General features: G+C 41.9%; 1 protein-coding gene across 1 annotated transcript in view; it reads right to left on the reverse strand.

Moving 5' to 3' along the window:
* Positions 1–2,769: 2,769 nt before the first annotated feature.
* Positions 2,770–22,386, reverse strand: part of megf8 (multiple EGF-like-domains 8) — an 85,156-nt gene continuing 65,539 nt past the window's right edge. The window contains exons 37-43 of the mRNA XM_061947282.1: positions 21,021–21,216; positions 18,071–18,239; positions 15,223–15,415; positions 14,982–15,152; positions 14,780–14,910; positions 14,538–14,670; positions 2,770–4,694 (exon numbers count right to left, since the gene is read on the reverse strand). Coding sequence (XP_061803266.1) covers positions 3,201–4,694; positions 14,538–14,670; positions 14,780–14,910; positions 14,982–15,152; positions 15,223–15,415; positions 18,071–18,239; positions 21,021–21,216 — 2,487 coding nt within the window. The 3' untranslated portion in view covers positions 2,770–3,200. The remainder of the gene's footprint in view (positions 4,695–14,537; positions 14,671–14,779; positions 14,911–14,981; positions 15,153–15,222; positions 15,416–18,070; positions 18,240–21,020; positions 21,217–22,386) is intronic.

Genomic DNA, 22,386 nt, shown 5'->3' on the forward strand with positions numbered 1-22,386 from the left:
TAACAATTTAGCAGGTGAATGAAATGCAAAAAGACAAACATAAATATGATTCCTGGAGGCCTGCCGTATAGACGAAAAAAACTCATATTACAGATATTTTTCCAGCTGTAACAATCACAATTGCTGTACTTACATTGATTTTAGTCTCAATTGGAAGCTTGATTGTCACTATTGGGTATTAAAGCATGTACCGTATTTTTCGGACTATAAGTCGCAGTTTTTTTTTCATAGTTTGGCCGGGGGTGCGACTTATACTCAGGAGCGACTTATGTGTGAAATTATAAACACATTACCATAAAATATCAAATAATATTATTTAGCTCATTCACGTAAGAGACTATATCAGGGGTCGGCAACCCGCGGCTCTACAGCCGCATGCGGCTCTTTAGCGCCGCCCTAGTGGCTCTCTGGAGCTTTTTAAAAAATGTATGAAAAATGGAAAAAGAAGAGGGGGAAAAAATCTATTTTTTGTTTTAATATGGTTTCTGTAGGAGGACCAATATGACACAAGCCTCCCTAATTGTTACAAAGCACACTGTTTATATTAAACATGCTTCTCTGATTCGAGTATTTGGCGAGCGCCGTTTTCTCCTACTAATTTTGGCGGTCCTTGAACTCACCATAGTTTGTTTACATGTATAACTTTCTAAGACGTGTTTTATGCCACTTCTTTTTCTGTCTCATTTTGTCCACCAAACTTTTAACGTTGTGCATGAAAGGTGAGTTTTGTTGATGTTATTGACTTGTCTGGAGTGCTAATCAGACATATTTGGTCACTGCATGACTGCAAGCTAATCGATGCTAACATGCTATTTAGGCTAGCTATATGTACATATTGCATCATTATGCCTCATTTGTAGCTATATTTGAGCTCATTTAGTTTCCTTTAAGTCCTCTTAATTCAATTTATATCTCATGACACACTATCTGTATGTAATATGGCTTTTCATTTTTTGCGGCTCCAGACAGATGTGTTTTTGTATTTTTGGTCCAATATGGCTCTTTCAACATTTTGGGTTGCCCACCCCTGGACTAGACGTATAAAATTTCATGGGATTTAGCGATTAGGAGTGACAGATTGTTTGGTAAACGGATAGCATGTTCTATATGTTATAGTTATTTGAATGACTCTTACCATAATATGTTACGTTAACATACCAGTTGGTTATTTATGCCTCATATAACGTACACTTATTCAGCCTGTTGTTCACTATTCTTCATTTATTTTAAATTGCCTTTCAAATGTCTATTCTTGCTGTTGGCTTTTATCAAATACATTTCCCCCAAAAATGCGACTTATACTCCAGTGCGACTTATATATGTTTTTTCCCTTCTTTATTATGCATTTTCAGCCGGTGCGACTTATACTCCGGAGCAACTTATAGTCCGAAAAATACGGTATTGGTTCCAAAGCGAGCGCTAGCTTCATACCTCCTAAGTCCAGGGGTCGGCAACCCGCGGCTCCGGAGCCGCATGCGCCTCTTTGATCACTCTGATGCGGCTCAGCAGCTTACTTGCTGAACCCCTCAATTTTCCCGTGAGACTTCCGGATTAATATTCACCTATTTTCACCCTTACAGCTATAATAAGGGCGTGCCATGATGGTACAACATTTGGCGCCCTCTACAACCTGCATTAACAGCGTGCCAGCCCAACACTAGTTATACAAAATACATTTTCTGCTTGCACACGTACGTGACAGCAAGGCATACTTGGTCAACAGCCACACAGGTTACACTGACGGTGACCATATAAAACAACTTTAACACTCTTACTAATAATGCGCCACACTTTGAACCAAAACCGAACAAGAATGACAAACACATTTCGGGAGAACATCTGCACCGTAACACAACATAAACACAACAGGACAAATACCCAGAATCCCATGCAGCCCTAACTCTTCCGGGATACATTATACACCCCCGCTACTTTTTAGAATACGTTGCACCTCATCTCCTGTTATTACTTTACCAAAGCATTGTTCAACCCATCCTTCTGTACTGTTCCACATGTTTTTTCACCATGCTTTCTGTAACCAACCGGACCAAACTCACACGCATTACAAACATAGCAGCTAAAATCATCGGCCTACCCACACCCAACATTTCAGACATAAACCACAGGTCCATCACCCGACTGGCAAAAACAATAGTCCAGGATATCACTCACCCACTACACCAATACATCATCCCACTACCATCAGGGCGCAGGTACAGAACAATCAAATTCCGGAGGGCCCGCCTCAGGAAAAACCTGATCCCTGCAGCTATAGCCGCCCTTAAGAGCAGGCCCGGCCGACCTGTCTGACAAGCCTGTAAATGTGTGTTAGTCATGTATGATGTCTTTTTGTTATTTTTTTGTGTGTGATGTGTAATGTCTAGTGTTTAAATGTACGGCAGTGACAATGAATTTCCCCAAGGGGACCAATAAATCTAATCTAATCTAAATCTAATCTAAATCTAATCTAATGACAAACACATTTCGGGAGAACATCTGCACCTTAACACAACATAAACACAACAGAACAAACACCCAGAATCCCATGCAGCCCTGACTCTTCCGGCTACATTATACACCCCTGCTACCACCAAACCCCGCCCCCACCCCAAGCCTGCTCCCTCACACATCAACCCCCCCCTCCCCCCCGCTCCCCTCTCTGTGCGTTGGTTGAGGTGGGCGGGGTTTGGTAGCGGGGGTGTATAATGTATCCCGGAAGAGTTAGGGCTGCATGGGATTCTGGGTATTTGTCCTGTTGTGTTTATGTTGTGTTACGGTGCAGATGTTCTCCCGAAATGTGTTTGTCATTCTTGTTTGGTGTGGGTTCACAGTGTGGCGCATTATTAGTAAGAGTGTTAAAGTTTTTTTTATACCGCCACTGAAACTGGTCAAAATGGCTCTTTGACTGATAAAGGTTGCCGACCCCTGCCCTAAGTGAACAAAAGTGATGTCATTGTGGAGAAATGTGGTCGTTTTGGTGCATTCTCAGGACAGCTGGCTTGGTGGATTGAAACACTGAAGTACAGTAAAGCGATACATGATACGGGACACTTAATAAAGCATTATACAGTGTATGTACAATTGTTCAAATTGCTCACCACAGGTGACGATAAATCTCTCATTGCTCCTCCTTCCATAAAAGATGTAAGCCAAATCATTGAATTCCTTTCTGCTGAGTATCCAGTGAGATAGTATGGGTCCTACATAGCCATAGTGGTCAGGTGCTGATGCCCCATCAGCCCCTTGCGCCCGGCGCCCGCCCCTGGGTGCCCGCCTCCGTTGCCGTGGCCACAGTACTCCTGCAGGTTCTGCCGCAGCGTAACCAGCGCAGAGCCCAGACAGGCACGGTTCGGAGCCAGGACGCCCCCGGGCAGCTGAAAGAGGACGGTGGCCACACCGGCCATGCCGTCGTCCGTGGGCTCCAGGGTGATGGGCCCCACCTTGAAGGAGGAGTAGGAGAAGCCCATGAGCTGAGACAGAAAGGGGTCGGAGCGGCAGATGTTCTGGTAGCCGCTGTAGGTGGATGGGTGGTGTTGATGCGAGGCCTGGGTGCCAGTGGTGGTGCCGGCGTAGTGGTGGGTGTTCAGGTAGTGTAGCGGAAGGTGCTGGCCGTTGTTGCCCCCGCCTTGGGTGAGGTGGTGGTGGTGGTGGGCTGTGGGCCCGGAGCCGAGGTCATGTTTGTAGGACACGGCTCCGGCACGACTTCTCTGAGCCACCATCACTCCTCCTAACTTCCCGGAGCGGGCGTGGGCGAGCGACACGGTGCTGCCGCCCACCCCTCCCACGGATGACGGCAGATAGATGAGCTGAGGCTCGTCCGGCTCCAAGTATATGGTGAGCTTGGCGAAGGGCCGGGACGCCATTTTAGTCATCTCCTGGATGTGTCGGCGCTGCTCCCGCCGGAAGTCCAGGAACTGCTTGACCTTCCACAGAAGGACGCAGACAGACAGGAAGAGGAAAAAGCAGGAGAAGAAGACGGAGAAGAAGACAAACAGATCGATGTGGGCTTGGTCCTGTCGCAAAAAGAGCAGGCCTTGGGACTCGCCCTGTTTGCCGTCTGCCCCCACCCCTCTGAGAGCGATGTAGAAGCGGCTGGATTTGAGCGAGTGCACCTCGTGTGGGAAGGTGATGACCACGCGGTCCCGGACGCTGCGGACGATCAGGACTGTCTGCGGTTTCCACACCGTGATGTAGGTAATGAGGCCTTCAGAATGTTCTTCCCTAATTTCCCTCTCGGAGCCTGGAGACTTCGCTTGCAGCTGCAATGGATTGTGGGAAATGACCGGACCTAGACCAGATGAAGCGTTGGCGAAGACCTTGATAGGGGACGGGGGAGAATCCTTGTCTAACCCCGTTGCTGTCCCTCGAGCCGCAGACTCCTCCTCGATCAAGACGGTGTGGACGCCCGTGTGGCGGTCCACATCCACGATGAAAGTGTCGTGCGAGTTGGACACGTACACTTCCACCTCGCCAAAGGTGACGTCGATGGTGACCCGGATGTCCACGTTGGTGAACTTTGGCTGGGCGGCGAAGAAGACGGTGCGCCCTCGGGGCAGGTTGCGAATGGTGGGGTCGTGGAAGCAGTTGGTCTGGGAGGTGGGGTCGAAGCAGCACTCGGTATCCACGTTGAACTGGCGGTAGCACTGGCGCCCGTTCACCGGTGTGCCGTTGAAAGAGTCTTTGCACTTGGCGCACTGGAGAGATTTTTACAAAGACAAAATACGTAAAAAGGGGTACAGGTCTGTTTGGAACATTACTACCGTATTTTCCGCACTATTAGCCGCACCTAAAAACCACAAATTTACTCAAAAGCTGACAGTGCGGCTTATAACCCGGTGCGCTTTATATATGGATTAATATTAAGATTCATTTTCATAAAGTTTCGGTCTCGCAACTACGGTAAACAGCCGCCATCTTTTTTCCCCGTAGAAGAGGAAGTGCTTCTTCTTCTACGCAAGCAACCGCCAAGGTAAGCACCCGCCCCCATAGAAGAGGAAGCGCTTCTTCTTCTACTGTAAGCAACCACCCGCCCCGGTAGAAGAAGAAGAAGCGCGCGGATATTACGTTTCATTTCCTTTGTGTGTTTACATCTGTAAAGACCACAAAATGGCTCCTACTAAGCGACAGGTTTCCGGTTCATGAAAAGACGCAATCTCTCCATCCGCACACGGACTACTATTTCACAGCAACTGCCTAAAGACTTTCAAGAAAAGCTGGCTACTTTCCGTGCATATTGTAAAAACAAGATAGCTGAAAAAAAGATCCGGCCAGAGAACATTATCAACATGGACGAGGTTCCACTGACTTTTGATATTCCTGTGAACCGCACTGTGGATACAACGGGAGCACGTACGGTGAATATTCGCACCACAGGGAATGAGAAGTCATCCTTCACTGTGGTTCTAGCTTGCCATGCTAATGGCCAGAAACTTCCACCCATGGTGATATTCAAAAGGAAGACCTTGCCAAAAGAGACCTTTCCAGCCGGCGTCATCATAAAAGCTAACTCGAAGGGATGGATGGATGAAGAAAAGGTGAGCGAGTGGTTAAGGTAAGTTTACGCGAAGAGGCCGGGTGGCTTTTTTCACGCAGCTCCGTCCATGTTGATATACGACTCCATGCGCGCCCACATCACGCTGGTTTTTAATAAATTATTAAAGTTTGACTGACCTATCTGACTGTTTTTTTGACATTCCTTTAGCGCAGTTAGATGCGGCTTATAACACGGGGCGGCTTATAGGTGGACAAAGTTTTGAAATATGCCGTTCATTGAAGGCGCGGCTTATAACCCAGGGCGGCTTATGGTGCGGAAAATACGGTAGTTGTTTTTTTTCTCTTTAGTTTATTTGGAACATGAACACACTTACATCATAACGCATCACACAATTTCATATCATTTCATTTTACATCATGTCCGAAAAGGAGTAGGAAGAAGCAAAGCTTATTTAATCCTACCCCTTTCCCACTTCAAAGCGTTTACAAATATATATAATCATTTAGTGACCTTTTTATATAATAAAATAACATCTATGAATTAGTATACAACAGTTTTGTAATATGTAATTAATTAATTAATTCAGTCATTATCAGAGGTGGGTAGTAACGCGCTACATTTACTCCGTTACATCTACTTGAGTAACTTTTGGGATAAATTGTACTTCTAAGAGTAGTTTTAATGCAAGATACTTTTACTTTTACTTGAGTATATTTATAGAGAAGAAACGCTACTTTTACTCCGCTACTTTTATTTACATTCAGCTCGCTACTCGCTACTAATTTTTATCCATCTGTTAATGCACGCTTTGTTTGTTTTGGTCTGTCAGACAGACCTTCATAGTGCCTGCGTTTCAACAAATACAGTCACTGGTGACGTTCACTCCGTTCCACCAATCAGATGCAGTCACTGGTGACGTTGGACCAATCAAACAGAGCCAGGTGGTCACATGACCTGACTTAAACAAGTTGAAAAACATATTGGGGTGTTACCATTTAGTGGTCAATTGTACGGAATATGTACTGTACTGTGCAATCTACTAATAAAAGTTCCAATCAATCAAAAGTGTGAAGGAAAAAATACCCTTTTTTATTTCAACCGTACATCCCGTCAAAAGCCTAAAGACTGACTGCACAGTTCCTGTCTTCACAATAAAAGTGCCGCTCCATCGTGCCTGCGCTTTCAAAATAAGAGTCTACGAAAGCCAGCGCAAACAAGCTAGCAAGCTACGGAGTTTGCCGCCAATGTATTTCTTGTAAAGTGTATAAAAACGAATATGGAAGCTGGACAAATAAGATGCCAAAAACCAACCACTTTCATGTGGTATTAGACAGAAAGGAGGAACTTTTTTTCTCCTCTATTTGAAAACGTGGACGTTATTATCACTACTGTCTGATTACAATCAATGCAAGTCATCAGAATCAGGTAATACACCAACTTATATTCTTGTCTTCATGAAAGAAAGGAATCTATATGTGTTAAACATGCATGTATATTCATTAAAACACCTTTAACATGCAAACAAAAACGGTAAAATAAATAAATATAAATGATATACTGTATATATCTATGTATGTATGTATGTATGTATAAATATATATATATATATATATATATATATATATATATATATATATATATATATATATGTGTGTGTATGTTACTCATCAGTTACTCAGTACTTGAGTAGTTTTTTCACAACATACTTTTTACTTTTACTCAAGTAAATATTTGGGTGACTACTCCTTACTTTTACTTGAGTAATAAATCTCTAAAGTAACAGTACTCTTACTTGAGTACAATTTCTGGCTACTCTACCCACCTCTGGTCATTATTAACATACTGAGATGAAGAATATCTTATTTTCAATAAGGTTGAAAGTATTTCTCATAATTCTTCTTCTTTGTACTCTGTAAGCACGATTATTTTGAACAACCTCTTAAACTGGATCATATCAGTACAATGTTTAACTTCATTACTTAATCCATTCCATCATTTAATTCCACATACTGATATGCTAAAAGTTCTAAGTGTTGTACGTGCATATAAATGTTTTAAATAATTTTTTCCTCTAAGGTTATATTTCTCCTCTTTAGTTGAGAAGAATTGTTGTACATTCTTTGGTAGCAGGTTATAGTTTTGCTTTGTACATCATTTTAGCTGTTTGCAATTTGACCAAATCACCGAACTTTAATATTTTTGACTTAATAAATAAAGGGTTTGTGTGTTCTCTATATCCAACATTATGTATTATTCTAACTGATCTTTTTTGTAACACGGTTAGCGAATGTAGCGCACATTTGTAGTTATTTCCCCATATTTCTGCACAATAACTCAGATATGGTAACACTAGCGAGCAGTAGAGAATATGTAGTGATTTTTGGCCCTGGACATATTTTGCTTTATTCATTATTGAAATGTTTTTTGCCACCTTATGTTGTATGTTTTGTATATGAGATTTTTAGTTCATTTGATCATCTATTAATAGTTTACATTTAACCCTTGTGTAATTAGGGCCCGCATGGCCCATTGCAAAAGGACTCCCAAAGGGAGTCCTTATGCAATGGGACATAAGGACCTATTGTTTTTCTAAGGTTTTATTATAATTATTATTCCGCCGCCTCTTTGAGCACTAATTTGACCCACTTAACATGCTTCAAAACTCACCATATTTGACCCACACATCAGGACCTGCGAAAATTGTCTTTTAATAAAAAAAACAAACCCCAAAACTCAAAATTGCGCTCTAGCGCCCCCTAGGAAAAAAAAACTAGACTGCCTGTAACTCCCACTAGAAAGGTCGGAGAGACATGAAACAAAATTCTTTATGTAGGTCTGACTTACACCTACATTTCATAATAGTACATCATCGGGCAGAAATCAACAGGAAGTTGGCAATTCCCCCTTCAAGACAAAAAAGTACTAAAAACAGTCACTTTTGCCTCTTTGAGCTGTAATTTGACCCCCTTAACATGCTTCAAAACTCACCAAACTGAACACACATCAGGACTGGCTAAAATTGTGATCTAATGAAAAAACCTAACCCCAAATCTAAAAATTGTGCTCTACCGCAATTTTTTAATAAAACGCAGAAAAAACTGCTCCTCGGAAGAAAAAAATCACAAAATTGCCTGTAACTCCCACTGGGAAAGTCGGAGAGACATGAAACAAAAACCTCTATGTAGGTCTCACGTAGACCTACATTTCATAGATTGACAACCCTCAGCAAAAATCAACAGGAAATTTGCAATTTCCCCTTCAAAACAACATTTTTTTATAAACCGGTCACTTCTCTTCAAACATTATCTCCTCTGAGCGCGTTTGTCGTTTCGGCTTCAAACTAACACAGGAGAGAGATTGAACCCTTTCAAATAAAAGTTAAGAAATAATTTTTCTAACTGCTCCGGTTTTGATTTTATGAGCCTTCAAAGAACCGCTGCGCTGATGCTGCTGCGCTGATGCTGCTGCGCTGCTGTTTTCTCAAGATGGCTGCTTAAAAGCAGGAAGCACCAGCGTGGCCACACAATGCAGACAAGGTAGGTACACTAGACAAAAGTATTGGGACACTTCGGACTAAAAGTAGACAAAAGTATTGGGACACTTATGACTACCACTGGACAAAAGTATTGGGACATTTAGGCCGAAAACTGGACAAAAGTATTGGGATACTTGGGACTAAAACTTGACAAAAGTATTGGGACACTTGGGACTAAAACTTGACAAAAGTATTGGGACACTTAGGACTAGCACTTGCCAAATACGTGGGCCCGACCAATGCTGCCTGCAGCTTTAATATTCATATTGTTGTTACTCAGCCAGCGTTTGTGGGCCTGATGGACCCGTTGCATTTTGTTGCTTTTAATGCCTCACAATCAAACACTTTTATGTTAAAATACCGAACAGATGTTTACCTTATCCCAATAAACATCTGTTCAGTATTTTAACATAAAGTGTTTGATTGTGAGGCATTAAAAGCCGCAAAATGCATTGGGTCCATCAGACCCACAAACGCTGGCTGAGTAACAACAATATGAACGTTGCACAGAAAATTTCTCTGCCAGTTTCTGCATCCCACAGGGATTCTTCTTTTGTGTTTCTGCAACCTGCGGTTCCCACACAAGGTTGCAACATTGTTTGTCAACACTGTCTGCTCTCATTTTCTCGCACATTTGACCCTCTGATGTTCTGTGTACCTACCCTCTGTCCTCCTCCTGTCTAGGCCTGCTGTGTGTGTGTGTGTGTGGTACACACAACATCAATTTCCACACTTCTATTAGCCCCGGGTCCTGTGGACCCAGACATCTTATATGTAATAGAAATGTGTAGGGGGGGGTGTATGGTGTGTTGTCATTAAATATGTATTCTGATATATGTTCTTCACAGAAAATGAGCCAAAGTCAGTGAGTCTCAGCCTGAACAATTAATTAATTGTATCCTTTTTCTTTTAATAAAAAATGAAAACGGGTCCCACAGACCCGAACACCACACAAAATAAAAATGATTCTTTTTAGGGCTGTCAAAGTTAACGCAATGACGCTGTAGGAGCCTAAATGATGTTTAAGTTCATTTACATTTCATGGAAGGTGCTTTATGTTTATTCAGCCAAAAGGGGACTATTTACTTTATTTAAATAATACGAAAATGTATATATTGTATGCTTACAATAATTATAGGGTACACTTTATTTGTAATTATTACATTTGTCTGAATAATTTGATGACATACTATTTTATACTGCTTTAATACAGTGAAGATTGTGTAACTGTTTAATAGAATAAAATGGACTTTATTGTCATTATATTTGCATATAACGAGATTAAGGACTCCAACTTAAAGTGCGGTAGTAGAAACAAATATGGGATAAAAATAAATCACACAAGAAGTAATAAAGATAAAAAATAAGAATTGAAATAAACAGACTACGATCCAATAAAAATAATAAGCAATCCTGTACAATATACAGAACAAGACAAGAGTACCGGAGTAATAACAATCAGTGTCGGATGTATGGCGTAAGGATCTGTGTGGTAATATGGTTTTGGACACAATGTATTATGGGTAATGGCAGTCAGGTATGGTGGAATTGAGCCACACAGTTTTTTGAACTTACTCTTACTTTTTCTAACTCTTTCTTACTGTAACAAACTCGCTTTATTTTGCCATTCATTTGTTCCCACATCGTTATTGTTTTACGTTTTTGAATGATTAAGTTGAGAAGTAAACGATACAAAATGAAGAGGAGCGTCTGGAGTTTTGTTTGTTGTTGCCGCAGCAAGCGGAGCAGGAGAAAGTAGAAGAGCGTCAACCTAAGGGTTCATTAGGAAACTGCAGACGCGTTAACTATAAATTTCAATAAAGGCACTGATTTTTTTATCGGGTGAGTAACGTGAACACTTCCTTTTTGACACTCAGGCCATGCCGTAGCGGGTGACCTTGGCTGCAATTCACTTGCTACTGATAAGCCACCAGCGAGCAAAAATGGACAAAAGAAAGTCTACCTTATGGAAATATCAGGTTGAAAGCCATAGCGAGTTGTTCTCCCGACAAGAAAGGACTAGTTTTTGCAAACGCCCGCTGCGCTCGTCAAACGAGGTGGGTGGTGCTTCACTTCCGTGTTCAGATTAAAATTAAGGTGCAGTGATAACATAACATTTAGATTGGTACTGTGACTGATTTAGTAAGTAAAATGACATAAAAGTTCAACAGAACCTGAAAGACGGTCAGCAGGATGTCGATAGGAGACGGGTTTTTTTTTATTGCAAACAGTCGATCCGTCTTCAAAACATGTCAAGACACTTTCTCAAAACAATCACACACTTTTACGGCTTCAAAATAAACATCCGATTTAACTACATTTAGTGTTTCTCTTCATATTAACTGCCACACCTAAAATAAAGTAATATAATGTATCGTAGCGTCCAGGAGAAAACAAACAAAGTCTGACTTTCTTTTTAGACATAGACTTAGACTTCCTTTTCATTGTCATTCAAATTTGAACTTTACAGTACAAATAAGAACAACATTTCGTTACATAAGCTCATGGTAGTGCAGGATAAAAAAGCAGAAAGGTGCATATATAAATAAATAAATAAATAGGTTACTGTACAGATAAATATATTGCAGTTTTTCACATGCGTCCACGTTTATGGATGTATGTTATATTGTCTTTTTTATTCCAGCGAGTTAATCCATTTTGGGGGGAGTTGAGGGGATAATTTAATTATGATGCGTTCAAGAGCCTTATGGTCTGAGGGAAGAAGCTGTTACAGAACCTGGAGGTTCTGCTTCGGAACCTCTTTCTAGAGTCCAGCAGTGAAAAAAGTCCATACTTTTAGCTTTTATTGCCAATTTTATGATAACCACGGTCCCAATTCCAACAGGTATTTCCCCCGTGCACACACGTCTGCCTCCGCGCTTCACTTCAAGACACACAACACTTGTTCATTCTCCGCCGATACTGTGTGTTCACAGACCATGGGAATATGACCATCCTAACACAGTAACATACACATTAACACCAGCAGGTAGTTACAGTATGAATGGCTATATGTAGTTTATTATTTGCGCACTAATAACTAATGATACACCGAAAATTTGGCTGTAAAAAGACTTACTTTAATCATCGGAACAGTGCTCCCAAAACTGATGTTGTGATGACATAAGCTATACGCACGGGGTTGCCTGGAGCGGCGGCAGCGTGTCCGCGTTGTGTCTACCGCTTGTAGCCTATCTCAGCGGCATTCGGGCGGACTGTGGGGTACACCCTGGACATTAATATATTCGAGATATATACCCGTGGACAGCAATCTTCACAATTTAGGATGGCTTTTAGTGAGTGAAAGGCTCCCAGCAACGCGAAGCAAGTGTGACGTCAAGCTCGCTTTTCGTCACGGACATGGTGCGACAGAATCGAAACAGAGTCTTTAAACACTAGTTTATGGATCATCATTTGTCCCAAGTAGTCGTTGGCTCTCATGAATTTTGCAATGATTAGTATTTGTTGTTGAAAGAAATGACAAGCGCTGTGATGCGTCAGTGTAATGTTTAAAATGAGCAAAATACTTCAATAATACAGCTTATTGCAAATGTGCCAGTTACTACATTATATATACTGACTTACACCATGTATATAAAACATTGATGGAGGCTTTTGGATGTTTTTTAGAGCGCTTAATAGGCGGAATACCAATTTGCTACATTTTTATCAGTCTTTCACGAGCTGTGGAATACAAATTAGAATGCATAAAAAAGAGAAAAACACGTGTTCTAGTCTCACAAAGGGATTGTGACTGTTAGTTAAAGGGGAACTTTTTTTGTATATTTGCCTAACAGTTGACTCCATCTGTTGGCATGTTTACACTTTACACAGGTGACCAATTCACACAACTGTCTTAATCGTTTGTAAAACAAACTATATAAACCAAAGGCTGCCCTTTCGTTTGATGTCTTCCCTGTTGTCCATGCATGTTTTACAGTGGAAAGTCGATCATAAACTTTTGTTTCTGTTCCAACACATTGCACCTCGTCTACCCGCACTTTGGTGAGAACATTGGGTAACTGTTGAGAGCGATCTATTGTACGATGAATGGTGAGTAATAAATCAGTGAATGAATGAATCTCTGTCAATGTAAACAAGGAAGTGAAAAGTAAGATGTTTAATTCGATTACTCGATTAATCGAACAAATTAATCGATAGATTACCGTATTTTCCGCACTATTAGCCGCACCTAAAAACCACAAATTTACTCAAAAGCTGACAGTGCGGCTTATAACCCGGTGCGCTTTATATATGGATTAATATTAAGATTCATTTTCATAAAGTTTCGGTCTCGCAACTACGGTAAACAGCCGCCATCTTTTTTCCCCGTAGAAGAGGAAGTGCTTCTTCTTCTACGCAAGCAACCGCCAAGGTAAGCACCCGCCCCCATAGAAGAGGAAGCGCTTCTTCTTCTACTGTAAGCAACCACCCGCCCGCGTAGAAGAAGAAGAAGCGCGCGGATATTACGTTTCATTTCCTTTGTGTGTTTACATCTGTAAAGACCACAAAATGGCTCCTACTAAGCGACAGGTTTCCGGTTCATGAAAAGACGCAATCTCTCCATCCGCACACGGACTACTATTTCACAGCAACTGCCTAAAGACTTTCAAGAAAAGCTGGCTACTTTCCGTGCATATTGTAAAAACAAGATAGCTGAAAAAAAGATCCGGCCAGAGAACATTATCAACATGGACGAGGTTCCACTGACTTTTGATATTCCTGTGAACCGCACTGTGGATACAACGGGAGCACGTACGGTGAATATTCGCACCACAGGGAATGAGAAGTCATCCTTCACTGTGGTTCTAGCTTGCCATGCTAATGGCCAGAAACTTCCACCCATGGTGATATTCAAAAGGAAGACCTTGCCAAAAGAGACCTTTCCAGCCGGCGTCATCATAAAAGCTAACTCGAAGGGATGGATGGATGAAGAAAAGATGAGCGAGTGGTTAAGGTAAGTTTACGCGAAGAGGCCGGGTGGCTTTTTTCACGCAGCTCCGTCCATGTTGATATACGACTCCATGCGCGCCCACATCACGCTGGTTTTTAATATATTATTAAAGTTTGACTGACCTATCTGACTGTTTTTTTGACATTCCTTTAGCGCAGTTAGATGCGGCTTATAACACGGGGCGGCTTATAGGTGGACAAAGTTTTGAAATATGCCGTTCATTGAAGGCGCGGCTTATAACCCAGGGCGGCTTATGGTGCGGAAAATACGGTACTCGATTACTGAAATAATCGATAGCTGCAGCCCACGACTGAACAACACTTATAAAACATAGGTGGCAATAATGCTCTGTTAACATAAGTGTGCGTCGGGCATCTTAAATGGGTGAGTAGTTTGACTTTATTTTAGTTTTTTAAACTGTGGCTAACTGCTCTTAACACTTGTAGGAAAGTTAGGCATGTTAAAGTATTAATTATATTAACTAATGTGTTCAGAAATGAAACCACTGGGATTGTGCTCTAGTTCTATGATATGAACACACTTCCAGTACATACCTGTTGTCGGTAACAGTCCTTGCGGTCACTCTGAGGACTACTAAGACAGGAGGGGGTCTCCGTGTTGTTCTGGCATGGACACCCTGTGCCGTCATGCTCATTGCACGTGTCTGCGTGGCCATTACACTGACACCTGGAAACAAAGAGGGATTGAATGTGAATTGTTCAAATAATGACATGAATATGATGTAAGATTATTATTTGTTAATGGTATTGAAATCGTATCAATGGCGGTCACTCACTTGTCACACTTCCCCTGCAGCAGGAAGAAACCACTGAGACAGCTCTCACACTTGTCACCCACACTGTTGTTCTGGCAACTCACACAAACAGCGTTCTCTTCTGTGGGACCCTCAGACACCCAGTTGTGAATCTGTTGGATAAGAGACCATAGTCCATTTAGACGTCACAAGGAATAAGAACCAAGACAGGAATGACACTTACGCTGTTTGGTTCCAGGGGAAAGCGACGTGGGTTCTCTAAGGCCTTCTTGTGTTCATCCCGGGACAGACAGAGGGCGCTGTTTCCCCTGCAGAACTCTCGGCATGGACGACAGGTGCCGCCCCCTTTGGCCGAGCCCACAAACAGCGGTTTACACTTTTCGCAGTGTTTGCCCTGAGAACGCCGGAAGGGGAAATCGTCAACACGCATCGCTTGTGCGCAAATCTTCCAAGAGTGCACTTACTATGGTGTTGTTGTGGCATTCGAGGCAAATGTCCGGTTTTGCCACACTTGCGCAATTGCTGTGTTTGTTACAGCTGCACTGAGAGGAGCAGTTTTCCCCCACAAAGCCAAAGTGACAGCGGCACACACCGGGGGACACGCACGTCCCGTTCACACAGCCTTGTGCGCAAACTGGCTCACACTGACCACTGACACTAAACAGGAAAAAAGACAGCAGAGTAATGACATTAAAAACAAGAAACAAAGCTAATATAGCTAACATTAGCTGATACATGGGTCGGCAACCCAAAATGTTGAAAGAGCCATATTGGACCAAAAATACAACAACAACAAAATCTGTCTGGAGCCGCAAAAAATTGAAAGCCTTATACAAGTGTCTTTATTATCCATGTTAGACAACTATCAATATGACTTTAAAAGTCTCCTATAAGTGTTATAATGAAGGCAACACAGGATGTAAGTGTGGGGTGGGTGGTTCCCGTGGCCCCGTGCCGGGTGGTCTTGCGGCGGCCGATTTGGGTGGGGTGGCCGGGGGATGGCCTCACCGCGCTCTCCGGGGGTGGGGGGTGGGCTCGTGGGGGCCCGGTTGCCGGTGGGGCGGGGGCGGTCTTCCCGTCCAGGGGCGGGGAGTCTCTGGGTTCCTCAGACGGGGCGTCTCGCCTTTCTTCCCGTGTGGGGTGTGGTCTCTCGCTGGCTTGGGGTCTGGCTGTCCCCTGCTTTTCTCGTGCCTTGTCCTCTGCCGGGTGCGTCTGTCTGCGGCCTGCTGCTGGCCCTTGTGGGCGGTGCGGTGGGCTGGGCTCTGGGTTTCCTGTCGCTGGCCGGCTTGGCTGCGTGGGGGCGGTGGTCCCTGGTTCCCTGGGTACCACGCCTACTCTTTGTGGGTTGGGCTCTCGGGGAGGATGGGGCCGTGCTCTGGCTCCCACGTACTCTGGGAGTCGAATATATTGTACATACAAATTCACATATGCTCACATACATACATAGGTACCTACGCTCCCACATACATACACAAATACAGTACATATTTACATACTTAAAGTTCGTACACCCACACGCACATTCAATATACAAACATACACATACTGTATATATACATTCACTGTACAAACACATATACACATTCTGTACATATACATTCACTGTACAAACACACATACACATTCTGTACATATACATTCACTGTACAAACACATATACAGTACACATTCTGTACATATAAAAGTACATATGCATACTTACACTAATGCACATAATCACGTTTCATCAAACATATATTAACGTTGTTGCCCTAGGGTTAACTGGGTGTAACACATGGCACACGGACAAAGCTTAACCTATAGCTACTATAACAATCTACAAGGTTAATGCAGGTTGCTTCTCTTTCTCCCCCTCCATTTTTCTGCATTCTTTCGTATCTCAAGTTATCATTACGTATATGTATTGTTGCATTTGAACAACTGTATTGTTGATAGTGAAGGTAAAGTATTGGTATTGCTCATTATCAATAGCGCTATTTCTATTGGTATTTGAATTGCTCCATTTGTAGTGTAATAATGCTCATTGTCATTTCTGTATTATTTTTTATTTTCGCTAACTGCTTATTTGCTATTACTTTTACCATCATATTTGTACATGTCGTATTTGCTGATGTTGCTCTATTGTTGTTGTTGCTGTTTGCTGTTTTTGTCTCTCTGTCTAATCCCCCTCTTGTCCCCACAATTTCCCCCTCTGTCTTCTTTTTTTTCTCTTTCTATCCCCTCCTGCTCCGGCCCGGCTGCACCAAATGATAATATAATTTAATAAAGTCAAATACAAATAAGGCAACACGAGAAGTATCCTACACTTCTCTTTTGTAAAGTAAATCTGAACAGCCGACATGGGCATCTACATCAACTATATGATTTGCCTGAGAAGCTGGACAGGACAAAAAAAAAAAATTAGCCTACAATTAAAGGCTGACGCAAATCTTCGTTGACAGAAATGTTGTATTTTAATTTTTATTCTACAAATTTTTGCAACATTGGAAATCATTAGTAAAATTGAGGCTTCTCAGAGGGTGTGATAACTTCTGGAAATTACTGGCTCAGAATGGCCAAAGGTATAGATGTGTGTCCAAGTTAAAGGAAACGGCAGGCTGTCTTCTTCTAATGGATTCATTACAATCTTTGTAAGCTGGGTAACATTTGCTGTGGTCTGGAACAACATGAAACACAAACAACTATCTGAAATGCAGCCAATATTACATGCAGATAATGTGTCATGAGACATGCAAATATAAATGAAATACACAGAGGACACAAGTAAAGGAAATTAAATGAGCTCAAATATACCTACAAACAAGGCATAATGATGCAATATGTACATACAGCTAGCCTAAATAGCATGTTATCATTGATTAGCTTGCAGCCATGGATTGACCAAATATGCCTGCTAAACACTACAGCAAACCAATAAAATCAACAAAGCTAACCTTTGTGCATTCACGCTAAGCATAAAATGTTTGGTGGACAAAATGAGACAAAGGTGGAGTGTCATAAAACATGTCTTTCTGTGGCAGCATCGGAGAAAGTTGTACATGTAAACAAACTACGATTAGTAGGACAAAACGGTGCTAGCCAAATACTCTCATCAGTGAAGCATGTTCAATATAAACAGTGGGATTTCTAACATTTAGAAAGGTGTGCTTGTCCTCCTACAGAAACTATATTTAAACAAATACTATATTTTTTTCTTCATCTTTTTCCATTTTCACACATCTCGCCACATGTGGCTCTAGAGCCGCGGGTTGCTGACCCCCGAGTTTATACAATGAACACAAGCAATGAGATGGTGATCTGTGGCAATCTCACCTGCTGAGTATATAACCTTGTTTGCAGGTGCAGTGGTATCCTTGAGGAAGGTCGTGGCAGTCCTGTGTGCTGTTGCAGTGATGATGGCCGTTGGCGCATTCGTCCTCCTCTGGACAGTGCAGGAAGGACCAGCTGCTGTTTCTCAGGGGACAGACGCCCTCACTCAGTCCTGTGAGGACAGTATCATGTTTAAATGTAGATATATTTGCAGATGTAAATGGGATCCTAGGATTGTTGTCAGCCTTAAAATTAAAAGTTGAATGTATACCAACAATACGATTTACCCCAAATATCACTGAATTAAAGTGCAGAGTTTCATTTTCCTATATTCAAACAGAATGGTACTGTTCAAACTGGGTGTAATGTCACAGTGGCCAAAAATGCAGGAAAGTCAGAGCCCGCCGGCCAGATCCGGCACGCGACATAATTGATCTATGTCCCCCGGGATGATATTTGATTAGTATTAGAACCGGCCCACAGGCCACAGCCGCCTGCTGCTGTTTTGCACGCACCAATACTCCATCAGTGTTGGCGCTAGGACTTTTCAAAATGGGGTCCCAGGAACCCCATCAAGTCATATAAATGAGGTCCCACAGTAAATCTCTGGGGTCCCACTCTTTTGTAACCGTGTTGAAAACAAGTGATAAATGTATGCATTATCCTGTTATATCTCACATTCTATATTGTGTTTTGGAAAAAGGTTGTCATAAACGGTACTAAATTAATTTAAAAGAATTATACAAAAGAAAACACATTTTTATGCATACGTAAATGTATTCAAATCAAATCAAATCAACTTTATTTATAGAGCACATTTAAAATTTACCACAGGGGTAGCCAAAGTGCTGTACAATGAACAGGTTAAAAGATAAAACGAGTACCGAGCAAACACAACACAACACAAACAGAACACGATAAAAAATAAATAATTGAAATAGAATAAATAAAAACAGGTTCAAAGCAGGTGTATTATGGGGCGCCATTGCAGGATGGATATCACTCAGTGTTAAAAGCCATGGAATAAAAGTATGTTTTTAAGAGAGATTTAAAAACAGGAAGAGAGGAGGCTTGTCTAACACTCAGGGGTAGGTCGTTCCAGAGCTTGGGAGCAGCAACGGCGAAAGCTCTGTCACCTCTAAGCTTCAGCCTTGTGTCAGGGACCGTCAACAGCAGCTGATCGGCTGATCTTAAGGATTGGGTGGGGCAGTAAGGCTGAAGGAGGTCGGAGAGATAGGTTGGCGCGAGGTTGTTTAGACATTTAAAAACAAATAAAAGGAGTTTAAAATTGATTCGGTAACGCACAGGGAGCCAGTGAAGGGACGCTAAAATAGGGGTGATGTGCTCACGTCTGCGGGTCTGTGTTAGCAGACGAGCAGCAGAGTTCTGCACGAGCTGCAGGCGGGCGAGGGAGGCCTGGCTAATGCCTACATACAGGGCATTACAGTAGTCAAGACGAGTCGAGATAAAGGCGTGGATTAATTTCTCAAGATCATGTCCTGATAGAAGCGGTTTCACTTTCGCTATTTGGCGTAATTGATAAAAGCTTTTTTGAACGACGCTGCTGATTTGTTTTTCGAATTTAAAATCTGAGTCAAACTTTACCCCCAGGTTTGTGGCAGAGTCGCTGAGATACGGGGTCAGAGTGCCGAGGTCAACGTTGGGGGAGGGAGAGCGACTTGGACCGAACAACATAACTTCTGTTTTATCTTCATTTAGGCTCAGGAAGTTAGCTGAAAGCCAGACTTTGATGTCGTGCAGGCAGTCAATAAGACGTTGAACCGTGTTATTTTGTGCCATGGGAAAATAAATCTGGCAATCATCGGCGTAAAAATGAAATGCAATACTGTACTTCCTAAAAATAGAACCAAGGGGGAGAAGGTAAAGCGCAAATAAAATTGGGGCAAGGATTGAGCCCTGGGGGACCCCATGTGGTAAAGGAGCTGTGGACGACATAAAACTGTCTACTTTTACACAAAAACTCCTGTCGGTTAGGTACGACCGGAACCAGTTGAGGGCGGCGCCCTTAATGCCCACACAGTTCTCAAGACGAGTGATTAAGGTGGCGTGGTCGACGGTGTCGAACGCAGCAGACAGATCTAAAAGTACCAGGACAACATATTTACCAGAATCAGTGGACAGGAGGATATCGTTAAAAACTTTTAGAAGCGCTGACTCTGTGCTGTGGAGGGCTTTAAAACCGGACTGGAACAGCTCAGTGATACCATTATCCTCTAAGAAGGGCAACAACTGACTGTAGACAACCTTCTCTAATATTTTGGAAATGTATGGAAGATTAGAGATAGGTCTGAGGTTAGAGAGGAGAGAGGGGTCGAGGCTGGGTTTTTTAAGTAGAGGTCGTACCACTGCATGTTTAAACTCTACTGGAACTATTCCAGAAGAGAGGCTACTATTGATAATGTTAAGGACACTTGATCCAATAGTAGCAAGTACCTCCTTAAACAGGCGAGGTGGGAGTGTTCAGTTATAAACATTCATTCACTTTCTTCTTCCTTCATGTATCTGAACATTACCGCTGCCGGTATTTTTTTCCATATTTTTATTGTAATATTTATAATGTGTTTGTTTTAATTTTGGCCAAAATAAGACAAAAAACAATCTGAAGTTGTCTTTATTTTTTATTTTTAATGCCATGATTTTAAAAGTCCGGCCCGCGTGTGCACAGATTTTCCTCTATGCGGTCCCTGAGCTAAAATGAGTTTGACACCACTGTTTTAATGAATACTTAGGCCTACTACAGTGCTGTATTTTAATGTTAGTCATTATGGTGGTATTTGGAAAGCCAAGTGTTTTCTGAGGTACTTGGTGAAAAAAGTTTGAGAACCACTGCACTGATAGATAATTAGTGATGGGCAGCAAGCTACTTGGAAAAGGTAGTAAGCTTAACTATTAGTTACAATTAAATGTAAAACTTTAAATCAACTTTTCTTACCATTAAGTCCTCCTTGAAGGCAGTATCCCGCCCCATTGCCACCCCGTGTAGCACACCAGCCACACTGGGGTCTGGCAATGCACTGGGAGCACTGGGTGAGTTGTGAGCACTGGGGAGAGCAGGAGTCACCACCCGAGAGAAGACGACCACACTGGCCCGCTTCACAACGCAGCGGCATGAAGGACGGACTCATGCACTGCAGACAAACAATACAAGAGTTGAGTGATGTTAGTGCATAGCTGCCAACTTTTGAAATCAGAAAAACCTAGTAGCCAGGGTCCAAGGGCCGCAGGCCCCGGTAGGTCCAGGACAAAGTCCTGGTGGGGGGTTTCTTCGCCCCCCGACGCAAAATGATTATTAGCATTCAGACAGGTTAAAATGTTGCTAAAACCATCACTTTTCTATCAGTCACAGTGACTTTTCAAAACAAAAATATTACAGCAAAAATCATATGGGTTGATTGACATGTTTATTCTGTAAGCTAACTTCAATAGTTTGAAATTATTTTGACAGTTAATGCCAGTTATCCTGTCAACCTTTCACAAGACTTCAATTTGTTCATTGAAAGTATAAACACTTTTTACAGTAAACAAATGGTAAAACAGTACTAAACAATTCCATTAAAAAAAAAATTGGTGTCATTATTAACTTTCTGTCCAAGCTTGTATAATCTACTGCCTTGTTCAATTGTAAAAAATATTCTGTGCCTAAAATTCACATTTCTATCACAATTATCATACTGTAAACATGGTAAGCTAACTTCATTAAAATTAATAGTCCTGTCAATAGCATGGAATTACAATTCAAATGTAGTTTTTTTGTAAGCCTTTCAAAAGAATTCAAAATGTGAAAAATTAATGAAAATTAATTGAAGCCATCAGACACTTGAAAAGTGGCACATCACATCTCTAATGTAATCATTTGAACTTTTCAACAGAAATAGCACTGCAAAAATATTAAGGACATACTTCTGTATTTTGGTAGTTATGCTGTCAACATTTAACAAGATTTCTTCAACTTGGACTTGAAAGCATAAATAGTATAAACACTTTTAACAGTATAACAGTACTAAACAATTCCAATAGATAACATTGGTGTCATTACCTTTTTGTGGCTAAAATCTAAATTTATTCTAGTCCATGCTCAACTATTGCCTCCGTAAATAAAACTTCGGCATTTATCACATCCAAAGAATCTGTTTGGGCGACGAAAAACGTTGAAAGTTTTCCACTTGTATCGCTAGCAACGGCATTAGACTTGTGTTTTTTTGTCCCAACGTGGTCTTTTACATCGCTAATTCCTCCGTGTCCGATCGAAAAATCTTGTCTGCACAAGGTGCAATTCGCGTAGTTTTCACCCTTTTTGG

This window comes from Nerophis lumbriciformis, linkage group LG04 (assembly GCF_033978685.3).
Source record: "Nerophis lumbriciformis linkage group LG04, RoL_Nlum_v2.1, whole genome shotgun sequence".
Classification (NCBI taxonomy): domain Eukaryota; kingdom Metazoa; phylum Chordata; class Actinopteri; order Syngnathiformes; family Syngnathidae; genus Nerophis; species Nerophis lumbriciformis.